This window comes from Megalops cyprinoides, chromosome 1 (genome assembly GCF_013368585.1).
Source record: "Megalops cyprinoides isolate fMegCyp1 chromosome 1, fMegCyp1.pri, whole genome shotgun sequence".
Taxonomy (NCBI): domain Eukaryota; kingdom Metazoa; phylum Chordata; class Actinopteri; order Elopiformes; family Megalopidae; genus Megalops; species Megalops cyprinoides.
The window spans coordinates 15,243,079-15,262,738 of NC_050583.1; the positions used below are offsets into that span (position 1 = coordinate 15,243,079).

Here is a 19,660-nt window from a genome sequence, read left to right on the forward strand (position 1 = left end):
TTCTTGATTATGGTTTTTATTGTGTTCCATGATACATTTAAGGTTGTAGGGTTTTATAACCCTCTCCTGATCTGTACCTTTCAACAATTCGATCTCAGAGATGTTTTGGTAGTTCCTTTTTGCTCATTGCTCCTTGTTTGCTTACACTGGTATACATATATACACATATACACTATATGTGTATATGTGTATATATATAATTTCAAATTAGCGCTAATATTTCGTGATGACATACATTTGCAACACAATGATGACAACAGCTCATCCACTGTGACTGGCTAGATGGTAATGTGGATGGGCAGAGTGCTAAAGTGTTTTGACTGTTTACCAGAGTGTTAGTAGATCAACACTTGAGGAGAAAGGTTGTGTCTACAAAGCCAGTCTAAGAGGTGTCATGTCACTCACCAAGTGGTGAAATACATTTGCTTTTGCATCCAGATGAAACAACACCCAGGCCACAATGGGCATGACCATCCTCATCATTTGGGAAACATGGAGGAACTGGAGAGGATTTGCATACGTTTCTGTTGCTGGTGACACAGTGACAACAGGTTTGAGGCAGAAATGCTGGCTTGCCTTTCAATAGAAATACATTCATTTATCAGAACTCCCATGAGGGCGTTACAACATGTTCAGTGAAAAGGGTGGAGTTATCTGTTTGTTGCTAAAATATCTCCACGGTAACATGGTAACAATTCACCCACGGGGAATCACAGTGTAACAGACATTATACATCATCCAGTGTTTAGTGAACAACTGTGTTTGGGCACAGACAGTGTTGTGTGTGTGTGTATATATATATATATATATATATAGATATCTAGTTTGGGCAACCGTACCACCATTCAGAGTTGCATAAGAATTACTCAGCAACCCAAGTGTTGCATAAGTATTACAGAAAATGCATAAACATTGCCCTGAAACCAATTACGATGCCTAAAAACAGCTGTTTAATTAATTTTCACATGCAAGCAGACTGAAAAACCTTAATAAATGTTTCAATTCTTTTGACCACAGCTGTGTCAGATTGGAAAGTGTAGTATGCAGTACAACAATGTAAGTAACATTGCTCTGTGATAAATTACCATGTGTTGTAACTGTTAATCAGAAAGCAACTACATTCCTAATTCTTAAATTGCAGAATGAGGTCAAAAATGCTTTACAGTTTATTTTCACATAGCATCTAATGAACCATATCAAAGAAACTGTTTCATTCAGGTGAAATAAACTTTAAAGAAAAATTAAAAAAAAGATTTAACAGCTGCACACACAAAACACTCCCATCATTAATACAAAAAACACATCATCCAATTAACAGATCTCACAATAAGGGATTAAAATTTAAAATACAGCTTATCTTAAATTCTTATCTACACAATCATTTCAATTCAAGCACAGTAATTACAGTTGAAAGGGAAATCTAAAAACAAAAAAAACAGCCCCACTGAATTACAGCACCTAGTCTCTGGAACACTTTTGTGCATGCCTATGTGCAGAGGCAGGAGTCACTTGATCGTTGCTCTGTGACCCCACCCGCACGTGTGTATGCAAAGGGATCGAGGAGGGACCAGACTAGGCATTAGTCCGTAGCTGGTAATCTAAACAAGACCAAAGAGAAAGAGAGATAAATGAGGTGAGTAAGAATTAACAGTCCAGTTTAATGTATAGTTTCCATCATTACAACACAGCACCACAGTAAAATGTAATACCTAAAATTTATATTTTGTTTTGGTTTGGTTTGGTATATAGATCTATGTCGCCTTGGGATTTTTATGTATTAGCATTAATGGCAGTCATTATAAACATGTGCAAAGTGCTGGCGTACCTCCACTCTGTGTGATGTACCTGACCCAGGGCAAGGCCTGGTAGCCACTCTTCTCAATGATCTTCATGTATCGTACCTGGAGTGGGAGATTGGAGAGCAAGCAAGAGTGAGGGAAAGAGAGAGAGAGAGAGAGAGAGAGAAACTGGGGGCAGTCACTCAAGCAGCAGAGTGCTGGGATCACTTTCTATTTAAGAATTTGACTCGTAAGTCTTTCCCATTACTTTACTCTTTCGCTGCCTTCTGGCCAGACTTATACAAGTCTTAGAATAGTAAATATTATTGGCAGGGCAGGGATGGTATCAGGCATGTAACCAGTTTGTATAATATACTATATGGGGAATTGCTACCAAACACAGAATGTAAAAACAAAATACACACCTGTATCCCAGAAACTGTAAAATACGGGATCTCAAAACTGACAGTGATTGGTGGCTTGCCCTCCGCCTCATCATTCTCCACACTGGGGAGCCCGAAATGGGCACGCATGAGGAATTCCTTTCCACCCTACAGAGAGATGAACAGGTTTGTATATAAGCTTAATACACTGAATAGGAAGAGACAAGAAAACCCTGGAGCAAGGGAGAGTAGGACTGAGGAAAGGAGAACTCAAACACAGTATTGTAAGAGAGTAAGCTGCAAGATTTTAATGAGTTATATAAATAAATACAGAATATACTGATTAGCTAAGGCTCAATGATTTAGGAGGGAATGCACCCTCCCTGTTTTTGGCACTCCCCTTACTAATCAAATGTTCTGTCATGTAATGTAATTAAAATACAAGTGTGAATTAAACTGGGTCTTTCTAAATATCGTGTCAGGCAGCAAGATTAATTCAGCAGGAATTAATTCAAAGCTGTGGCAATGTGTGACCTCTGCAGCCAAACAATGATGTGAGCTGTGTAATGCTCAGGATGGCCCTGGCTACATAATTAATATAATAATTAATTAGACACAAGGTAATACCAGTGAAAATGGAGAGCTTTACATTTAATGCAAAGACAGATGTTCAGAGGTCACATTCCTACTAACACCATATATCCTATGGCAAATTATGTGAAATGTGAGGGTGTATATTTTCTCCATGCAAATAAAAAATTACATTATTTCATCTTGTTGGCTACATGAGGTTAATTTATATGTGTCTATGACTATGCGTTTCCTGATGATTTTCAACATAGCTGAACCTTTCAGCTGCAATACTCTGTTTCATTTCCCTGTGAGATACAGATCTACAGTACTCGAGTTTCAGGAAGCCCCTGGCAAAAAGGGTTGCCTTGTTTTAACACAACTACTGGCATGTTTTCATTGGTCTTTTACACAATGAGGCTAGATAAAGGTAATAACCCTATCTTTACAATGTTTTTTTCAGTCAACAAGGCCTTATAAGCATTTTAGTCAACTGCATAGAACATGGGATTTATACTGTTACTATTCACTTTGTGATTATTTTTAGCTATATTAAAAGAAGCTAATGACAGTCATACCCTGTAGCTAGCTAGGTAGGTAGTTCTTTCCTTTGCAAGCTTGTTACCTTACCTTTGCCACACTGCAACTCCATTTTGTTTTACTGGAACTCATGCATGATTTGTAAGCCATTTACCATGGAACAGTACTGCATTTTCTGTTGCGTGATTACACATAATTATATAAAATAGTACTATCCTTGTAAATCTAAACCTTACATTAAAGGCACTGTTTCCAAGAGATTGTGTCCTGTGAAATGCCAATGCACTCACCGGGAAGGACTTGATTGTCCACACCACCAGGTTCTTCTCTGGAACATACTTGGCATGTCCCGTGCTGGTTTTGAATTTGGGTGAGTCAGCATCACTGGGTACTGGCACTCTGACTTCCACATTATTAGCCACAGACTGCTTTTTGAACTGCCCCTTTGCCTAAAAACAGAGTAAGTATTGGATTTTGGTGTGAACATACCTTCCCCCATTTTTCCCATGTTGGATAAAAGTGGTACTTCTAGGGAAGATAAAACTGACAATAAACAAAAAATATAATGGATAGATAATGTCCTACTGTTAGTATATTTTATGAATCAAACACAACTTATCCTTTATTTAAACACAAACTTTACTCAGCTTCCTAATCCATATAACCACAGAACTCCTTACCTTCACCATGATCTCCACTCTGCTGTGAGAGAACTTCTCAATGACCGACTCAATCCAGATCAGGGGCTTCACCTGCCAAGGAGGACCAACAACAATCAACTCTTGAATTTTCAGCACATAGAGGGTGCCCGCGTGAATCTGAATACAGAAAGAGAGGGAGTACTGCCTCACGTGGGTGTTGATGCGGTAGGACATGAGCTCCGACTCCCCATCTGGGGGGATGAAGGAGATGGTGCGGTCGCTCTCGAAACGGGAGAGGCGCACGCACTGGTGGAATTTCACGTCCTCCATGGCCACCGTCTTCCCTTTGTCCCCTGCACATATGGCCAGACAAGGGCAGATCAAGACAAAGAATGGGCACGAGACTGCATCTCGGTTTCACCTCAATCCCGTCCCACTAACACCTGCTGCTTGTGTCATTTGCCATTTATTTTATGTGTAGTATCATGGTGCGTTTTGGATTTTATGATCTAGTGACTGGGATACATGGTGGCATAAGTAGCTTCCTTTCTTTAGTCAGGTTGCAGAAGTTAATTTGTGGTAGTCCTTGATTAGTTTGAATAGCTCACGCTCGCTGGTTTGGGAGTGTTGTTAGCCTGGTCTGACACTTATTAAACTTGAATGGATACACTTCTGCTCTTTTGTGCTGGAAGTTGCTCTGGATAAGAGCGTCTGCTAAATTAATGTAATGCAATGCAACGTAATGACTAACACAGCAGATCATTCCCCCTTACTGGAATTCAGCATTTGACAATAAAAGATACACGCTTGCAATGTTTGGCGAAAGAATAGATTTCCCCACGGTGACATAGAGACAATAACAGTGCGGCACACTGGATAAGGGGCGGGGCATGCGGTGATGCGTACGTCCTGTGAGGGCAAAGAGCACGCGGTCATTGAGGCCCAGTCGTAGCTCAGGCATTCCTGACAGCATGGTCTTCAGCTTAATGCTCCCAACGATGTCACTGCTCATCACACTGCCATTCGCATTCACCTGCGCACAAAGAATCCTGTCATCTGCCTGTTCGTAAACAAGCCTCTCAATCACCTGTTCACAGGTGTACGTCCACACTATGTATTGACCTACATGGGAATGATATGCATCTGTGCATGAATAATCCTGTTATTCACCTATGCACAGGTGTAGGTCCACAACATGCGTTAATGTACAGGTACATGGGAATGACATTCACCAAAGCACAGACAAAGTTCCCCTGTGCATAAGGATCCTTTATTTTCTAAAAATTGCACATCAGTAACATTTACCCCACTTGCAAAATAAACTCCTATGTAGTTTCACCACAGACAGGGACAGGCATGTGTTTACTTGTGAGCACCTGTTGATCTATTTGTGTGCATATCCGACAACCTTGAGCTACTGGTCTCAACACATATGTTTCAGTCACTCACCAACACATTGATTGACTCAATGACATCGATGAAGACCTCGTTCTTCTTGTATTTGATCCCCTCAGACCTCCAGGACACAGCATTTGTGACTGTAGTGGGCACTTTGGTCTTGGCAACTTCCAGTTTGTTGCCTTCCTGAGTAATGTACCTGAGAAAAGTGGGATCAACCATTCAAGATCAAATGGTGGATCAAAGGATCAAATGTTGGATCAAAAAAACAACATAAAACGTGTTCACTGCATTGTGCTTGTGTGGGAGATGAATTTGTATTTGTTAAGAGACGTGTGAGAGCAAAAGATAGACTATGTACATGTGACCATGAACATAATATATACACACACATGTGTGGGTGTTTTGTGTTATAGAGCAGACAGCTGGGCCTTACTCCTGCAGTATCTTGCTGTCAGTGGTCTGGGGGAAGCCGAAGTCCATGAGTTCATCCAGCAGCTCATACACCACCACAAAATTATCCTGAATGCTCTCCTCCTCCAGCTCCTTAAAATACTCTGTGAATACCTGAGCATCACACACACACACACGCACGCACGGACATGCATGCGCACACACACACACACACACACACACAGAGAGAATTCAAACCATGTAGCATTTCACACCATGTGTCACTCACTTTTGCCTTTGGGCTAGTAACCCTTTGTCATCCATTCAGTTAAAGTTTGTTCCCACACCAAACTCTTTCCTGCCCTTCATTACTTAAACATTCACCGTTAACCAAGCCCAACCAGCACCTGTAATTTACCAACTACAAAATCAACATGGCGAAAGAAGGTTCTAAACATAAAGCTGGCTTATTGCACTTTTCATTTCAGTGGTTTCATTTGTGAGGGTGAAGAGTTCTGTAACAGATAAACAAATCATCATTTTAAAAATGACTGGACATTTCCTGTTAATAAAGTAATGAACACTGACACAAACATGTTCTCTATATGCATGACCAGATGTGTATTGTTTGTTCAAATAATATTCCTTCCATTAATATACAAATGATAACATGAAACAACAGAGCAAAGAGCATATCTTACCTCCACTAGTTTATACAGAAAGGCATACACGAGTGAGGCATTTGAGTTCTTATTGGTCGTGGCCACCACTATATTGGAGTCATGTTAAGGTACACTTTCCCACGACCAATCTTCTTCTTTTTTACTTTTTAAATGAGTTTTGTTTATTATATTTACAATTGCAATAATTAAAACTTATCTAAATTCATAGAAACTGTTCCTCAATATTGACATACAAATCAAACAGGCATAAAATTATTGTATTTTACTGTTTTACTAATATTTCTATTTAACACCCATTGAGAAAACAAATAAAGAAAAACAAACAAAACGTTAAACCCAACAGAGGATGAAGTATAAAATCATCAGACAGAAAAAATGTGAATTATTGATATGAATAAAAAAATCCATACAAACACAGCTTACTCAGTGGCAGCATGGGAACTAGGAAAGAGTGCTTAGATGATATTAACATAGGTTAAATCTTTCCCTTTTCTGACCTCCATCCAACCTTCCCCTCACTCAAAGTTAACGTGCCAAAGTTCACTTCAGGCTATGCCTTATACATGGCTTCCATGTTGACTCATATATTACTTATAACTCCACTGTGCCGCCATTGTCAAAAGTTGATTGAATATATAACATGGTATAACTCCGAGTAACTATCTAGGTTTTTCTTGCTACTGACCCTTTTTGAAATATGTGGTGTTGGGAATGTTACTGCCCCATTATACAGACAAATGTACAGGTATTTTAAACACTGTTTTGCACATTTGCGATTCTTATACCAATCTGTGACACAGATTAGAATTCTTGATCATCTTAATTGAACAACATGTTAATTGAACAACAAGTTTGTTTCTCAACTGATTGCCATATTGCAAATAAATATCAGAATTCATTTAGCATCTCAGTTAGTCCTGATTACAGCTCTGTGAGAGCACTTAGCAGACCTGTGGTCCGCAGTTACAAAACATTGCTTGAAGTCATTATGGAAAGGATACAGTAGAGGTTGCTGTGCTTGATCCAAAGGAAGTGGACATTTCCATGCGTGAGAACTGGACAGACAAGCCCCTCCTCCTCCTGCTGCATGAGCAGAGGTAGGAAGTGGTCGATCTCAGCCATATCCACATCACCCTTGTAGTTGCGGCATATCAGCACCTGGGGGTGGAGAAAGGTGAGAGCTTAAAGAGGCTATCAGATCTTATTTATCCTCAAAAGTGAACAAAGGAATCTATTGCACAAATGTGCATAACCAAAGGTAAACCATTGCACAGTTTCTTTAATTGTGTTGTATTCTATTGTATGTATTGTATTGTTTTCTACTGTATAATTCTGTCTGCATTTGTGTTTTCAGTGTTGACACCTGCACCAAGAGAAATTCCTTGTACATCTGTACTTGGCAAATAAAAATTCTGATTCTGATTCTGATTCTATTTCACATCTTATAAAGGGACCAGTATCAAGACAGACAAAAACATTAAGCATAAATTAAGCAATTTCCTTTTTTTTTTTGGATTAATAAAGTACTATCCGGTGCCTGGACAGTAGCTACAGGAGTAACACCGGGAATTCATTTAGTCGGTAACAGAATCCTCTGTAAATTCAAAGATCCTCAAAAGTGGGGGCATTGCACTGGGTGCCCACTCCCCGTTTGCTTCCTGTATCTGCCTTTGCATAGGGGCAATGCATCTGTAGCTCAAATTTGATTGTTGTTCAAATTTGTATGTGCAATTACTATAATGGGTTTCCCATTTTCCATGTCAAAGCAGTACTGTTATGTTTAATTTGTTTATTGCAATACAAATGTCGACAGGTGTAATATACGGTATACTGCTTAAACCAGTGAGTCTTCAAAACATAAATTGCAACGTCAGCTGAAACATTCCAAAGAAGATTAACTATCCATTAGTCAGGCTTCAAACTTGCTTCTACATTTACATAGTGGTCTGCGGAAGTAACTTGAGGGCAATGGCTGACAGGTCAATGAAATAGACGTTAAATGATGAGTTTAACGACGGCAGGCACTCTGACACACATCTAGCGTCTAGAGTAAAAAAAAAAAAAAGCCACAGTTACATTTCTAGGTCAGAAGTAGTCATAACAGCTTAACGTAAATATGAAACAGTTTTTGGGGACATATATTCCTAACCGCGGTGCCAATCTAACGTTACACACTGCACAAGAACTTTCCTTACCTTTCCTTTCAGATCCAGCACGAAAACAGCAGAGGCAGACATCATTGATATTGATGAAATCCAGCTTTGTAGGTGAACGATACCGATTTAACGCATACTAGTTTTACATGAAAGAAACAGTCAAATCCATTGCGAAGCCATTAACTGTCTGAATGAAGTGCTCGGTAATCATGGATCCCAAGTTTCCTTTTTCCGGAGATGTTGCGTGTCGACGTCACTGGACTCCAGGTGAAATATTTACAGCCGGCACTCACCTGAATGAGGGAAAGGAACGGTATTGGTTAAAGGTGATACGTTCAAAAGACAGAGTAACCAGGTAATGAATACTGTTCCCGCTGGTGGTCAACGAGAAAAATGCAGTGCTAGAACGTAGAATAGACTGCGTGTGCTAGTTTTCTAGTTTGTATTCCGAAGCCCCAAGCATTCTAGTACCTTTTACTTTCATTTACCTTCCTTGTAAGAAGTTTTTTTTTTTTTTTTGGTTATATTTTTTCTTATATCCTATCGTTATTGGTGAGTACGGCTCCTAGATTGTTGTTCAGATCGTTGCCTTTGCCATTCACCATCACGACGGACTACAGCATGCACAATTACGCATTGGGGTGGTGATAATGTTGGGTTTGATACTTTTCAATGCTGGTATGTAGATACTTGTGAACGCTAGTACGTGAGTTCGCTGACTGAATATGCACATTGCTATGTAAGAATATTTAGGATGCTATTTAAGAATATTTAAACTAATGCTGGACGCTATATCTTAGAAAAATTAACATATAAATAAACACGGCGTAGCTTGCTATGTAGTGTAAGATGCACAGGGGGGCGCACCCTCACACATTGTCAGTGTAAAACTATTTCACCTTTACTATCACTATGAACCACTATCCGCCACAGAAAATAAATTCTCTTACTTGTACGGTATCCATTAATTACATTCTCACTTACCATAAGTCGTATTGTCCTCAAGTGTTAAGATTTGTTGGTCGAAAATCCTCAGAGGTCCTGAGTATCAGTTCTCGTGCATCAGCGTTCGTTTGTCATGCCTCCCGTCGTCATTGATTTACACGATAGATCTGGAATGGCCGAGGATCACGTGTTGCGTGAACTTTCCATATGGTAGACATACACAGATACTTGGATAGCTATGTGGATGTAGGCCACACATACATTAATAGAAACAGAGGCAGACAGACAGACTGGAGATCATGTAATCTGGAGTAACAGGCATGTAATGAGGGGGCCACTGTCCTCAAATCGTGGAAATTATTTATGTATTTATTTGGCTGATACTCTTATTCAGAACGACAGAGAATGCCAGTATGGCATGATGCACTCAGTGCATATCAAAAGAACAACAACAGCGGTACAGAACAGCCAGGACACACTTAATGTTCATAGTTTGTGGCTCGAAAGACTTGTCAGTGGATAGTGATGCTGATGTTAGAGGTATCTGATGTATGGTATGTGTCACGTATGAAGCATCTACACACTCACAAACTCGGAGTAGGATTTTTGTATCACTGGTCCCTTCCCCTTAGCACCACACTTACCCTTGGTGCTGCTGCCTGATCTCCCTGGTGGTTTTATTGTTAACTGCTGGTAAACTTCAGTGATTTGTCCATACTGTTTTGTGCTGTGTCCATTGGCAAGTCTTTTTAGCCACAGACTATGAACACGAACATTGTGTTGCTTCATTGGGAAGTCCAAGGCTAACTCTTGCAGTTGGGCAAGGAATTATATCTGGTCATACTGATACGTTCTGTTACATTACAGAGCAGGTGGTTTCATTCCCAACCATAGACCTTACCCAGGATCTATAATTAGAGGACACCCATGGCAAGCAATCCAACTTTACACAAAGGCGGTGCCAAACAATAAATAGCCAGCTAGTCTGTATGTTTGTAAATAGCTAGCCATAACACTGGCTAATTAGTTAGATATTTCTTACAAATGTTCAGGCACAGAGTGTTGAGCATTCTAGGTCCCTCTCTTTAAAGTAAATGTACCATATAGTTTGACACATGGCATATGATGGCATGTACACCTTGAATGAAGAGGGAGTTATACTATCACTGAGGATGACCTCTTTTCCTTTGAGGGAAGTAATGGCCTTCGTCTGAGGGACCCGAGCGACCTCACTATTTTCAACGCTGTCTGCCTTTTTGAGCCACGCAGGACTGTTTATAGTCAGACCACCTTGTGCACCATGCAGGTGATCATCTCCAATTCATCAAGCTTCCCCCTTCCTCCTCCATTTTTTTCTTTTCCTCCTTCAACTCATTCAGCTTCAGCTCTGAAATTGCTTTCTGCAGCCTCGGATATAGGGAGCATGATCATACAAGACAAGGTTGTTAAATTACCCGAGTGCATACAGTGAGAAGCACAGTGACAGAAAACAATAACAGAGGGTCAACAGTGGAAAAAGAAACTCATTTAACAAATTCTAACTGGCCCCCGTGTCAACTATCCTGAGAGTAGTCGTTATAACCTTGTTCAAGCAGACAGCGAACAGAGCATTTTCAAGACCAGAGGTGCAGTAAAGTCCAAATCCTAAGCACACTGAATTCATGAGCAATGATCATCTTGCTATCAAGGACCAGTTGATGTCAATCTCAGGCAGATTCTGGTCGTTATAAAACAGGGTTGTTTGACTCAGTGTCATAGAGTGCAAGTGAAGACAGATGGCGCTGTTTAACCAGGTACTGTAGAGCTGTGAACAGCTTTTGAAGTCTACATTTTGGCATCATAATCGCTGTATTCACAACAGCGGGAGCAAATAATGAATCTAGACAACAGTGGAAGATTAGGCAGAGACCTGAATGCCCATTGGGGAGATGAACTAGCGCTGCTTCCTTAGGAATTACATGGCAAGAGTTATTTCGGGTTCGTACTCCTGGTCTCATTTTTTAGTGCCCTGTCCTCAGCAATACTTTACTATCCAAAAAATAAGCTTATGTGTACAACTTCCAGCTTTCTGTCTGGGGTGGGCCTGGTGGGCCTGAATGCCATAGAGGAGGAGTAGAGAAAGACATAAGGCATAAGAGAGCTTTATTGTCATTGTTCAGGACAACGAAATTACAGTTGCTCAGAATTAAAAACAACAAGAATAAATACAAAAAATACAAGATGTGTGATGTATAGAATATGAAGAGTAGTATTGAACATAAATAAATAGTAACAGTAGTAAAGTGTCTGTGCAGTGACAGGAAAAGTACTCCTAGCTGTTACATATGAAACAGTGCGGTGTATATGGTCCATATTATTGCACAAGAGGAAGCTTTGCTCAGTCAGGTCAGGTAAACTGGCATTGTTATGTCAAAGGTGAGCGCAGTGCTTCCCCAAACCTTCCTCAGAGACATTGCATATCAAATCCAGTAAAAAAAAATCAGATTTAACTTCCAAGCTTAGTGCTGAGGGCAGATAATGCCTGCATGTGTGTGGATAGGTATGTGTGCTGTGGATTTTGACAAATCTGATGATAATGAAAACCCATTGATAATTACAAGCCAAAACCCATTTTGGTGGTTTGTAATGTTCTTTATATGTTCACTCTAATGGATTGTAACATGTCTGTTTCTTAATTAACAGTCCCTGTTTCCCCCTTCCTGGCCTCCACAGAAAGCTTGGCCTTTAGATTACCACCTCCTGTCCTATCTCTGTTTTACCTCTTTCTTATCAGGGATGCATAGGAAGTCTCTGTCAAACAATAACAGCCTGCAACGCAAGCAAACAGCAGACAGACACATGGAGAGTAAGACCGCAGCGCAGGAGCACTGACCTCTTCTCAAGTTCACCTCCCCTTCCCCCTGTCCTGTTCTTGGAAAAACTGTATTTGCTTAATGTATATACATACACAGCAGCTTTTCCGTTTTTCAACTCTTATCACACACCAGCATCCTAAAGAAAAACACAGCACCTGAACCCTGCCTGTTATATGTAACATGGCAAAGTGAAGTAACAGTGAGAGATTTTTTTGGGAGGGACTGAGAGCCGTTATTTACCACACGTGTTTACTTGCTTGCATATACTCAGGTGATCTTGTAATACATTTTGCTTTAAAAAGTAGCGTGTGTGTAAACTCTGAAGGTACAGAGAGTTGTACACATGAGCAGAAGACATGGCTTTCCCTCACCCAGAGCCCTGTGTTCCCTTATGTGGACCTGACTCAGATTTAAGTGAAGCTTAATTCTGAGAATTCAGCCTTCACGGATGGTTTTGGCTGGCAGTCAAAGTACACAGACCGGGGGTACACATCTGGAAAACCATCTCCAGCGCAGAGCCCCTTAAAACAGAAACAAACTGTCCTCATTGGTGTCATGCTGTTTTAAACTTCTGATGTTTACCACTCTGATGTTTAACTCTGCGATGTTGATCTGCCAGCCTAATTCCTTTATAGCTCACAGAAACAGTGGGTGACCCTTGGTCTGTTTCTGCAACAAGTAGCTCTCCGTCGTCACTTTATCTCTCGCGTCTGGTTGTAGTTTTTCCCCTTTTGTTGTTATGGGGACCCAGTTTTACATCACCTAGCACCTGGACACTGTTTATCTATTCACTTGCCGGCATTTGCCCTCCAGATTTGGGGGAAGTAGCGTGCATGTGCATAAGATGTTCCGCACCAGGGGCCCTTCTATCTCTGATCTCCTGACTGATCACAGCTCACCTTAGGAAGGCGGGAAGGGAAAGGAAGGAATCTGGCCACAAGGCAGGTAGCGTGCTTGCAATTCAAATGCCTTTCCCCTTATGTAGCAGAGGGGCGTTATTCAACCAAGAGGCTGAAATTGCACCTCAGCCAATCAGAGTAATGGCATTAACTTTTCCCGTGATAAATCCCCAATGACTCTTAAAGGAACTCGGCTAGCTTTCTTTTCATATGTTTAATGAAACTAGTGTTATATAGTCATCAGTGTTATATAGTCATATAGTTATTATATAGTCTTAAAGTCTAGCCTTTCCTGAAGAACAGGACCAGTGTGAATTGGACCACATAACTGTTACAGCATGATATTAATAACAGATAGCGCAGCCTATCTTTAAAGGTAACTTCTGGGGCTCCCTCATGGCTCAGTCAGTAAAGCTACAGAAAATGGAGAACCACGGGCCATGTGTCTAAGGCTAAGCCCTACAGCCCAAGACACTGAAAGATTAAGCCTGGGCTGTGTTATTATCCCACAATGACCAGAGGTCTAAACATAACTGTCTGCTGAGGTCAGGTGGCTTACACCGCTTATAAACATCCTGTCGTGATTGGTTACTGGCCAAATGACGTCGGTGATACATACCCCCCAATCCTCCAATCAGCATTGCCAGTGGTGCAATATGGGACCAGTAGTGTGAGAGACTGGCCACAGGCAAAGTGCTTCAGGGCTCCTTTGTTGATGTAGAGGCCGTGATGGTACAGTCCAGCCATTTCATGAAGAATGCCGTTCCCCTGTGCTCTGACTGATGTCAGGCGGCAATGCTTGTTTCTGGGCTTTCCGGAAGTGTGATGACATAACAGTGGAGCTCTTTGATTCATGTCATGTTTTTCTGGATCTGTGCAATTCATGGAGCGATGTGTGTGGGTCGCTCTCACATGTTCTTACACTCTACAAATGTGTGTAAGAACATGCGAGAGCGATCTGATGAAATAAGGTGGCACATGTGGGCAAATAACTGAAAACGGGAAGAATAATAACACCTAACACGGAACCTGATACACAAAAATAACAACAGAAAATGCATATATTGGAAAGCAGGAAATGTGTCGTTTAAATCGGAGCACGTCTTTAGAAGTTTGAGCAATCAAATTATATGAAATTTTTATACACTGCATCCTGGCCAAATGAGCTTCTCTAGATGACAGTAGCCTGGGATACACTGTAATATGGGCTGTTGCAGATACTGTCATGTTGAGCATTGCAACATTTTATTACATTACTCCAATAAGATACACCCATATTCAGATCAACATGAATACAGTATGAGGCTGAAAGTTACGACACATTACTCAACTACACAGTAGCATTTTTCTTGATGCATGTCCGGCAAACTACCTTGCTTAAGGGTACAACCACACTGGACTATGCCTCACCTGAAAGAGCATTATATCAAGAATGGGACATCAAAGGAAAAGCCAAAAACAAAAATGAGCAATGAGCAGGTCAAATGAAACCCGCTGTGTTTCTTGAACGTGCTATACACTGGTGTGTAAACAACACACAGACAGCCACCCCCTGCTTTTACTCTGTGCTGACAACATACAGGGGAGCTCTGGAAAATATTACCCCTGACTTTTTATTATCATGGGGGTCCCCCCTCTCTCCCACCCCCTGAGTCTCATCATTCATCTTTTCGGGTAATTGAAGCAGACCATGTTTTTGTTTTCTTACAGTCACAAGTAAAGACACACGTGTTAAATAGTGGGCATCCCTATAGGTGCGCCCTTCCGCATGGCTTCTCTCACGCCATCAGTCATCCTGAATTCTGGAATGCCTCTGTATTCCAGGTCTGTGAAGTCAGCTGTCACCGCATTTGTTTTGCCCATATATTCCAAAGCGGAAAGCTGTAGAAATACCGAAGAGCCGAAGCGGCGGGAGGTGGCGTTAAAGGCCTCACGTGTCTCTGCGATTGGTTTGCGGCCGACCCTCCCTCCCTTTGCCGGAGTCAAAACAGCCTTGAACTTTGCCCGGAGGCCTGGGCCTGTGGGAGACAGAAGTGCAGAGGGAGAGGCTGCAGGACACATGCGTTCCTCCTCGCATAACCATCGCAGGAATCTCATTTCCCTCCCTCTCTGCCTCATTGTTGGCCACACTGCTTCACTCTCTCTTCGTTGCCCACTCTCTTTCCTTCCTTCCCCCCCAGCTGCCACAATAGCTGGCCAAAAACGTGGCTGCAATGCAAAACAAATGTCAAGTGAAGCAACCTTGATTAAAGAGGCTGTTTGATCCGGTCTCTTAGCGCATTACTGGGACACCAGCCTCTCTTCTCATTGGAGATGACCCATGCCACAGCCCACTAAGATCTGTGGTATATTGTATCCAGACTGGTGTTTTATGACATTATTTTGTACTATAAATGTTCCGGATAAGGAGGGCAGATCGTACCAGTAGGACTGAAACGCTCGGCAGCTTATTTGATAAAGGAACAGGATGTGAGAGCAGTAGGTTTGAAAGCTGGGTGGGACATTGCCATTATGAGTGGATGTAAAATATAAGCAGTCAGATGGCTGTCTGCTAAGCACATTGAATGAAAATAGCAATGACTGTGCCTGCCCCTGGTCAGCTAGCCAGCTAGCTAGCCTGTTCCCTTGACTGCCCTGGCATTTCAAATACTCATGCTTAAAATGATATGATTGTGCCAATCTTTACAAAAAAAAAATATATATATATACTGGTGCGACAGTATATCCCTATATACTGTCGCACCAGCCAGGGCTAACGTGAAAGGCTTTGCTTCTTTTCTTACTTGCGTGTTATGTTTTATTGCCCCAGACACACAGTGTCACGGGGTCTCCATGCTAAGTTGAAGTTAGTGCATCTCCCAGCCTCTGCTTTTGACTATGACTGCTTCTCGCACAGTCTTGCATTGTGCCAACAAGAGTACTGTTTTTAGAGGTAGTGTCAGTTTTTGTCTTGACGTTACAAATAGCAGGTCGGTCGTTAACATGAATTATGGATGAGAGGAGAGCAGCAAACAGCCTTCATGTGTCTGTGGGTTTCGGGTGTGCCTCGCTATTGGGCCATCTGGACAGCTTGCAATTGTAATTCAAGTGGATAATTTGGCATTTTCCTTTGTAGCAGCTGTGAAGGATGTTCTTAAATGTCAGGAACTGGTTTTGCTCTGTCATTAAGGCAGAGCTTCCTTTTCATCACCACATCCACATCAAACTCTTTGCTTATCACCTTAATATAGATTCACTGTTGAAAGCAGATAATCTTTGACATGAGCTTGTCAGCTTTTCTGGGAAGTTGGGTTATACATTTGGAACATTCACTGTAGTCCTATATTTGGAGATCTGAGCATTGGCCAAGTTTCTAATTCAATCCAGAAACTATTGTTGAGATATAGGTTATTGAAGTAATCTTTTTGCCATTTGTGCCTATCCAGGCTCCCTAAGAAATATTTTTTTATCTTTTCCAGAAGCAATCACTGTCGTGCAGCTTTATTAAACCCCTGCACCCTGACACATTATGAATTTGTTTTGTGAAATGTATATGTATATAAAATGTATATATACACTACATTTTACATATATTATATACAAATATTAATTTTTCAAAAGCCTCAATAGGATTATGAACATTTCAGAAGTGTTTAAATGTACTGAAATGCTGACATGCTATTCTGCAGACTCTTCTGCTGAGTCTGCAGCAAATTTCAAAGTGGGACTTGCTTACTTCATTATTACTGGTATAGTCTCTCTACTTATGGCAACTTACTACTTATATCACTTGTTAATACTGGTATGGACTGTGTTACTGTTGATAATAACTTTTTTTAAGATGATTTTGGCTTGCTATACATGATTATATTATGTGTGTTTAAACAGCTCTTGAACTGTGAGGATTTCTGCTTGTTAAAAAAGTATCCCTGTGGAAAAAGGGTGAATGAATCCTTTTGTGATACTCTAGCATTTAGGAATTTCATCAAAGAACACAGAAGTCTGAGAGGTTCTGATTGATTTACTTGAAAAAGAGGATGGTCTAAACCAGCAGATGAATTGTTCAGATAAAAATGAGAGGCATGCAACTAACAAGTGTAAGAGACTAAATAAATAAGGTGATCTAGCTCAGAGATTTTCTTACTTATAAAATGATCAGACTCTTATCTTTTACCCTATCATTCAGATATGTTCTACGAAGTGTTTCCATTTGGTTTCATACATGCAAATCCAGAAAGTCAACATATGTTGCAGCTAAAATAAACATCATCTGTATGGTTTTGTCTCCAATATTTTTTTTTTCAACCAAGGGGGTGGGGAAGAGATTAGTGAGAAAAAACATATCCTGTATATCCTGGTTAAATGGAATTTGGCAAAAATAAACAAGAACATGTTCTAACATTGGTCTGTAGAAATGTATGCCACATTCCATGTCATACAACCACCACACTTGATCCCCTGGTGCTGTTTGAATGATTGAGTTAAGGACATACAACACAGTGCTCTATAACTATTTTATAACAAGAAACTAGTCATGATTATTTCTTGCCATATAAAAAAGAAAGACCGTAGCTTTTTTAAAACTGACTTTGATGTCCACGCCTTTAATCTGTCAGAGGGAAGTGAAAGTACACCATGAGGTAACACTGACATATTCTGTAAAGTGGTGCTTCCAATGCAACAGTTTTTCTGTCATTGCAATGTCAAGCCTGATAGAATCAAACTCTGGACATCATGTTTCACAATTTTTTTTATTATTTGACACACAGGTTATACACATCAAAACTGTACAATGCATCCAATGTATTAAGAAAGCCCTTAATAGTAAGATTGGTCTGTTGACTGAGGTACAGTACGTATGTTTAAATCAGGTTTTCTGAGGCCCTGACCCCTTGAAATGGCACAAGAACCACCTCTCACAGCATAAAGATGCACATGAGTGGATCAGAATGCCATTCACATAAATGAGGATATTAAATAGATATTTTGATTATATGACAGTATGTAACTATATTGTTAGGATGAGGCATTACATTCTCTAAGATGAACAGGTTTTCATACAACAAACATATCAGGCACATTCCTGATGAGGGCTCCCTTGGTCAGCCTGAACCAGTTTAAATACAATAACAAAAACAATCAGAATAATAAAAATGTACAACACAGATTTTAGAGTAACTGTTCAAACCAGGTAGACATCAATAAACGGAAAAGAATCTGAAAAACAAACTGGTAAGGCATGTATGTATATTTTGAAATAAATAAATGTGTTTGTGAGTTATGTACAACATCTCCCGTTTTAACTGTACAAACCTGACAAGGCCACAGAACTGATATGCAAAAGGAAAGAGGTATTTACAGTGAGCCTATATACAAAATATTTACACCTTTGCAAACAATTATGTTATTATTCAATCTACCACTACCATTACCTTTTTCAGCCTGCCTTTAAAAAATATTTCACAAAAAATGAATTGGTAAACTCTGTTGTGAATATGACTCCAGATTGCCAACTACCAAGTTTACAGTTATACAAAAATCTTTCACTATGTCCAAACAAAATTTTCATTGAAAAAATCTGGAGACTTAGGTCCCCACTATAGCAGAAATATAATCTGTTTCATATCTAGCGGTTATGGAAGGAACAGAAAGGAATATAACCAGTAAGGGTAACTCAGGTGCAGCTCAAATTCTGATTAAGGCAGTACACAGCTTTCAGTTTGAAAAGTCATCTTATTTTGGCCATCAAAGCATCTTAATTTGAGACAGCATGTCCATTTTGATGAAAGCTTCTATTGTGTAGCGCCAGTTCCACCTTCAACAGTTATCTTCATTTGACACAGTCAAATTGAAAAGTGCTCACTTTCCATGACAATGAAAACAATTAAGGCAAATATAACAGAATTGAGGCACCTTGAGTTTTAGACCCTGAGAAGAAGTGATTTCCATGCAACATTCACAGGCAGCAGGCCTTTATGTCTTAAGGCATATGTGTATTATTGGTCAGATTGGCAATCAGTTATATATTTTGATATATAACCATAAGATACATGTTATGCATCTTGCCAAAGGGAAAAGGAATATGTTTGAGTTGTCACTGGTTGGCTCTATTTAACACGATACTGAACTACTTGTAATTCCATTCATTGTAAACAATTTTCAGCTGGTGCCAATATGTCTGGCTATGGCACTAAAATGGTCCTTAGATCCATTTTGATTTTTGTTTAAATATAAAAAAGAAAAAATAGTGCAAGAAATTATCTGTACAAAACTTAAACATACAAATTACTGAGGAAAAAAAAAAACATTATTTACAACACCCCTAAATGAACAAATAACATAAGAAAAAAACATTTCAACATTTGTAGTCTGATGTCAAGATCACATTTAAAAAGTAACCTGATTTTTAACAGAAAAAGGTAAAAGAAAAAGTATAACGT

The 19,660-nt window shown here is 40.1% G+C and overlaps 1 protein-coding gene across 1 annotated transcript; it reads right to left on the reverse strand.

Moving 5' to 3' along the window:
* Positions 1-1,381: 1,381 nt before the first annotated feature.
* ap1m2 (adaptor related protein complex 1 subunit mu 2) lies at positions 1,382-8,754 on the reverse strand. The gene is made up of 12 exons (XM_036537903.1): positions 8,582-8,754; positions 7,388-7,544; positions 6,405-6,472; positions 5,747-5,877; positions 5,362-5,509; positions 4,819-4,945; positions 4,123-4,265; positions 3,952-4,023; positions 3,562-3,720; positions 2,204-2,329; positions 1,826-1,901; positions 1,382-1,598 (listed from the first exon to the last, which is right to left on the reverse strand). Exons 1-12 carry the CDS (start codon positions 8,624-8,626, stop codon positions 1,573-1,575), a joined length of 1,278 nt encoding a protein of 425 aa, XP_036393796.1. The 5' UTR covers positions 8,627-8,754; the 3' UTR covers positions 1,382-1,572.
* Positions 8,755-19,660: the final 10,906 nt, after the last annotated feature.

What these genes read in the sequence shown, in the direction of transcription:
- ap1m2 (XM_036537903.1), bottom strand. Translation starts at nt 8,626, where the DNA reads ATGATGTCTGCCTCTGCTGTTTTCGTGCTGGATCTGAAAGGAAAG. An exon ending in TTCTGTATAAACTAGTGGAG is followed by an intron (nt 5,878 to 6,404) that starts GTAAGATATGCT and finishes TGTGATGCTCAG; the next exon opens with GTATTCACAGAGTATTTTAA. An exon ending in TTACAGTTTCTGGGATACAG is followed by an intron (nt 1,902 to 2,203) that starts GTGTGTATTTTG and finishes CTCCCACTCCAG; the next exon opens with GTACGATACATGAAGATCAT.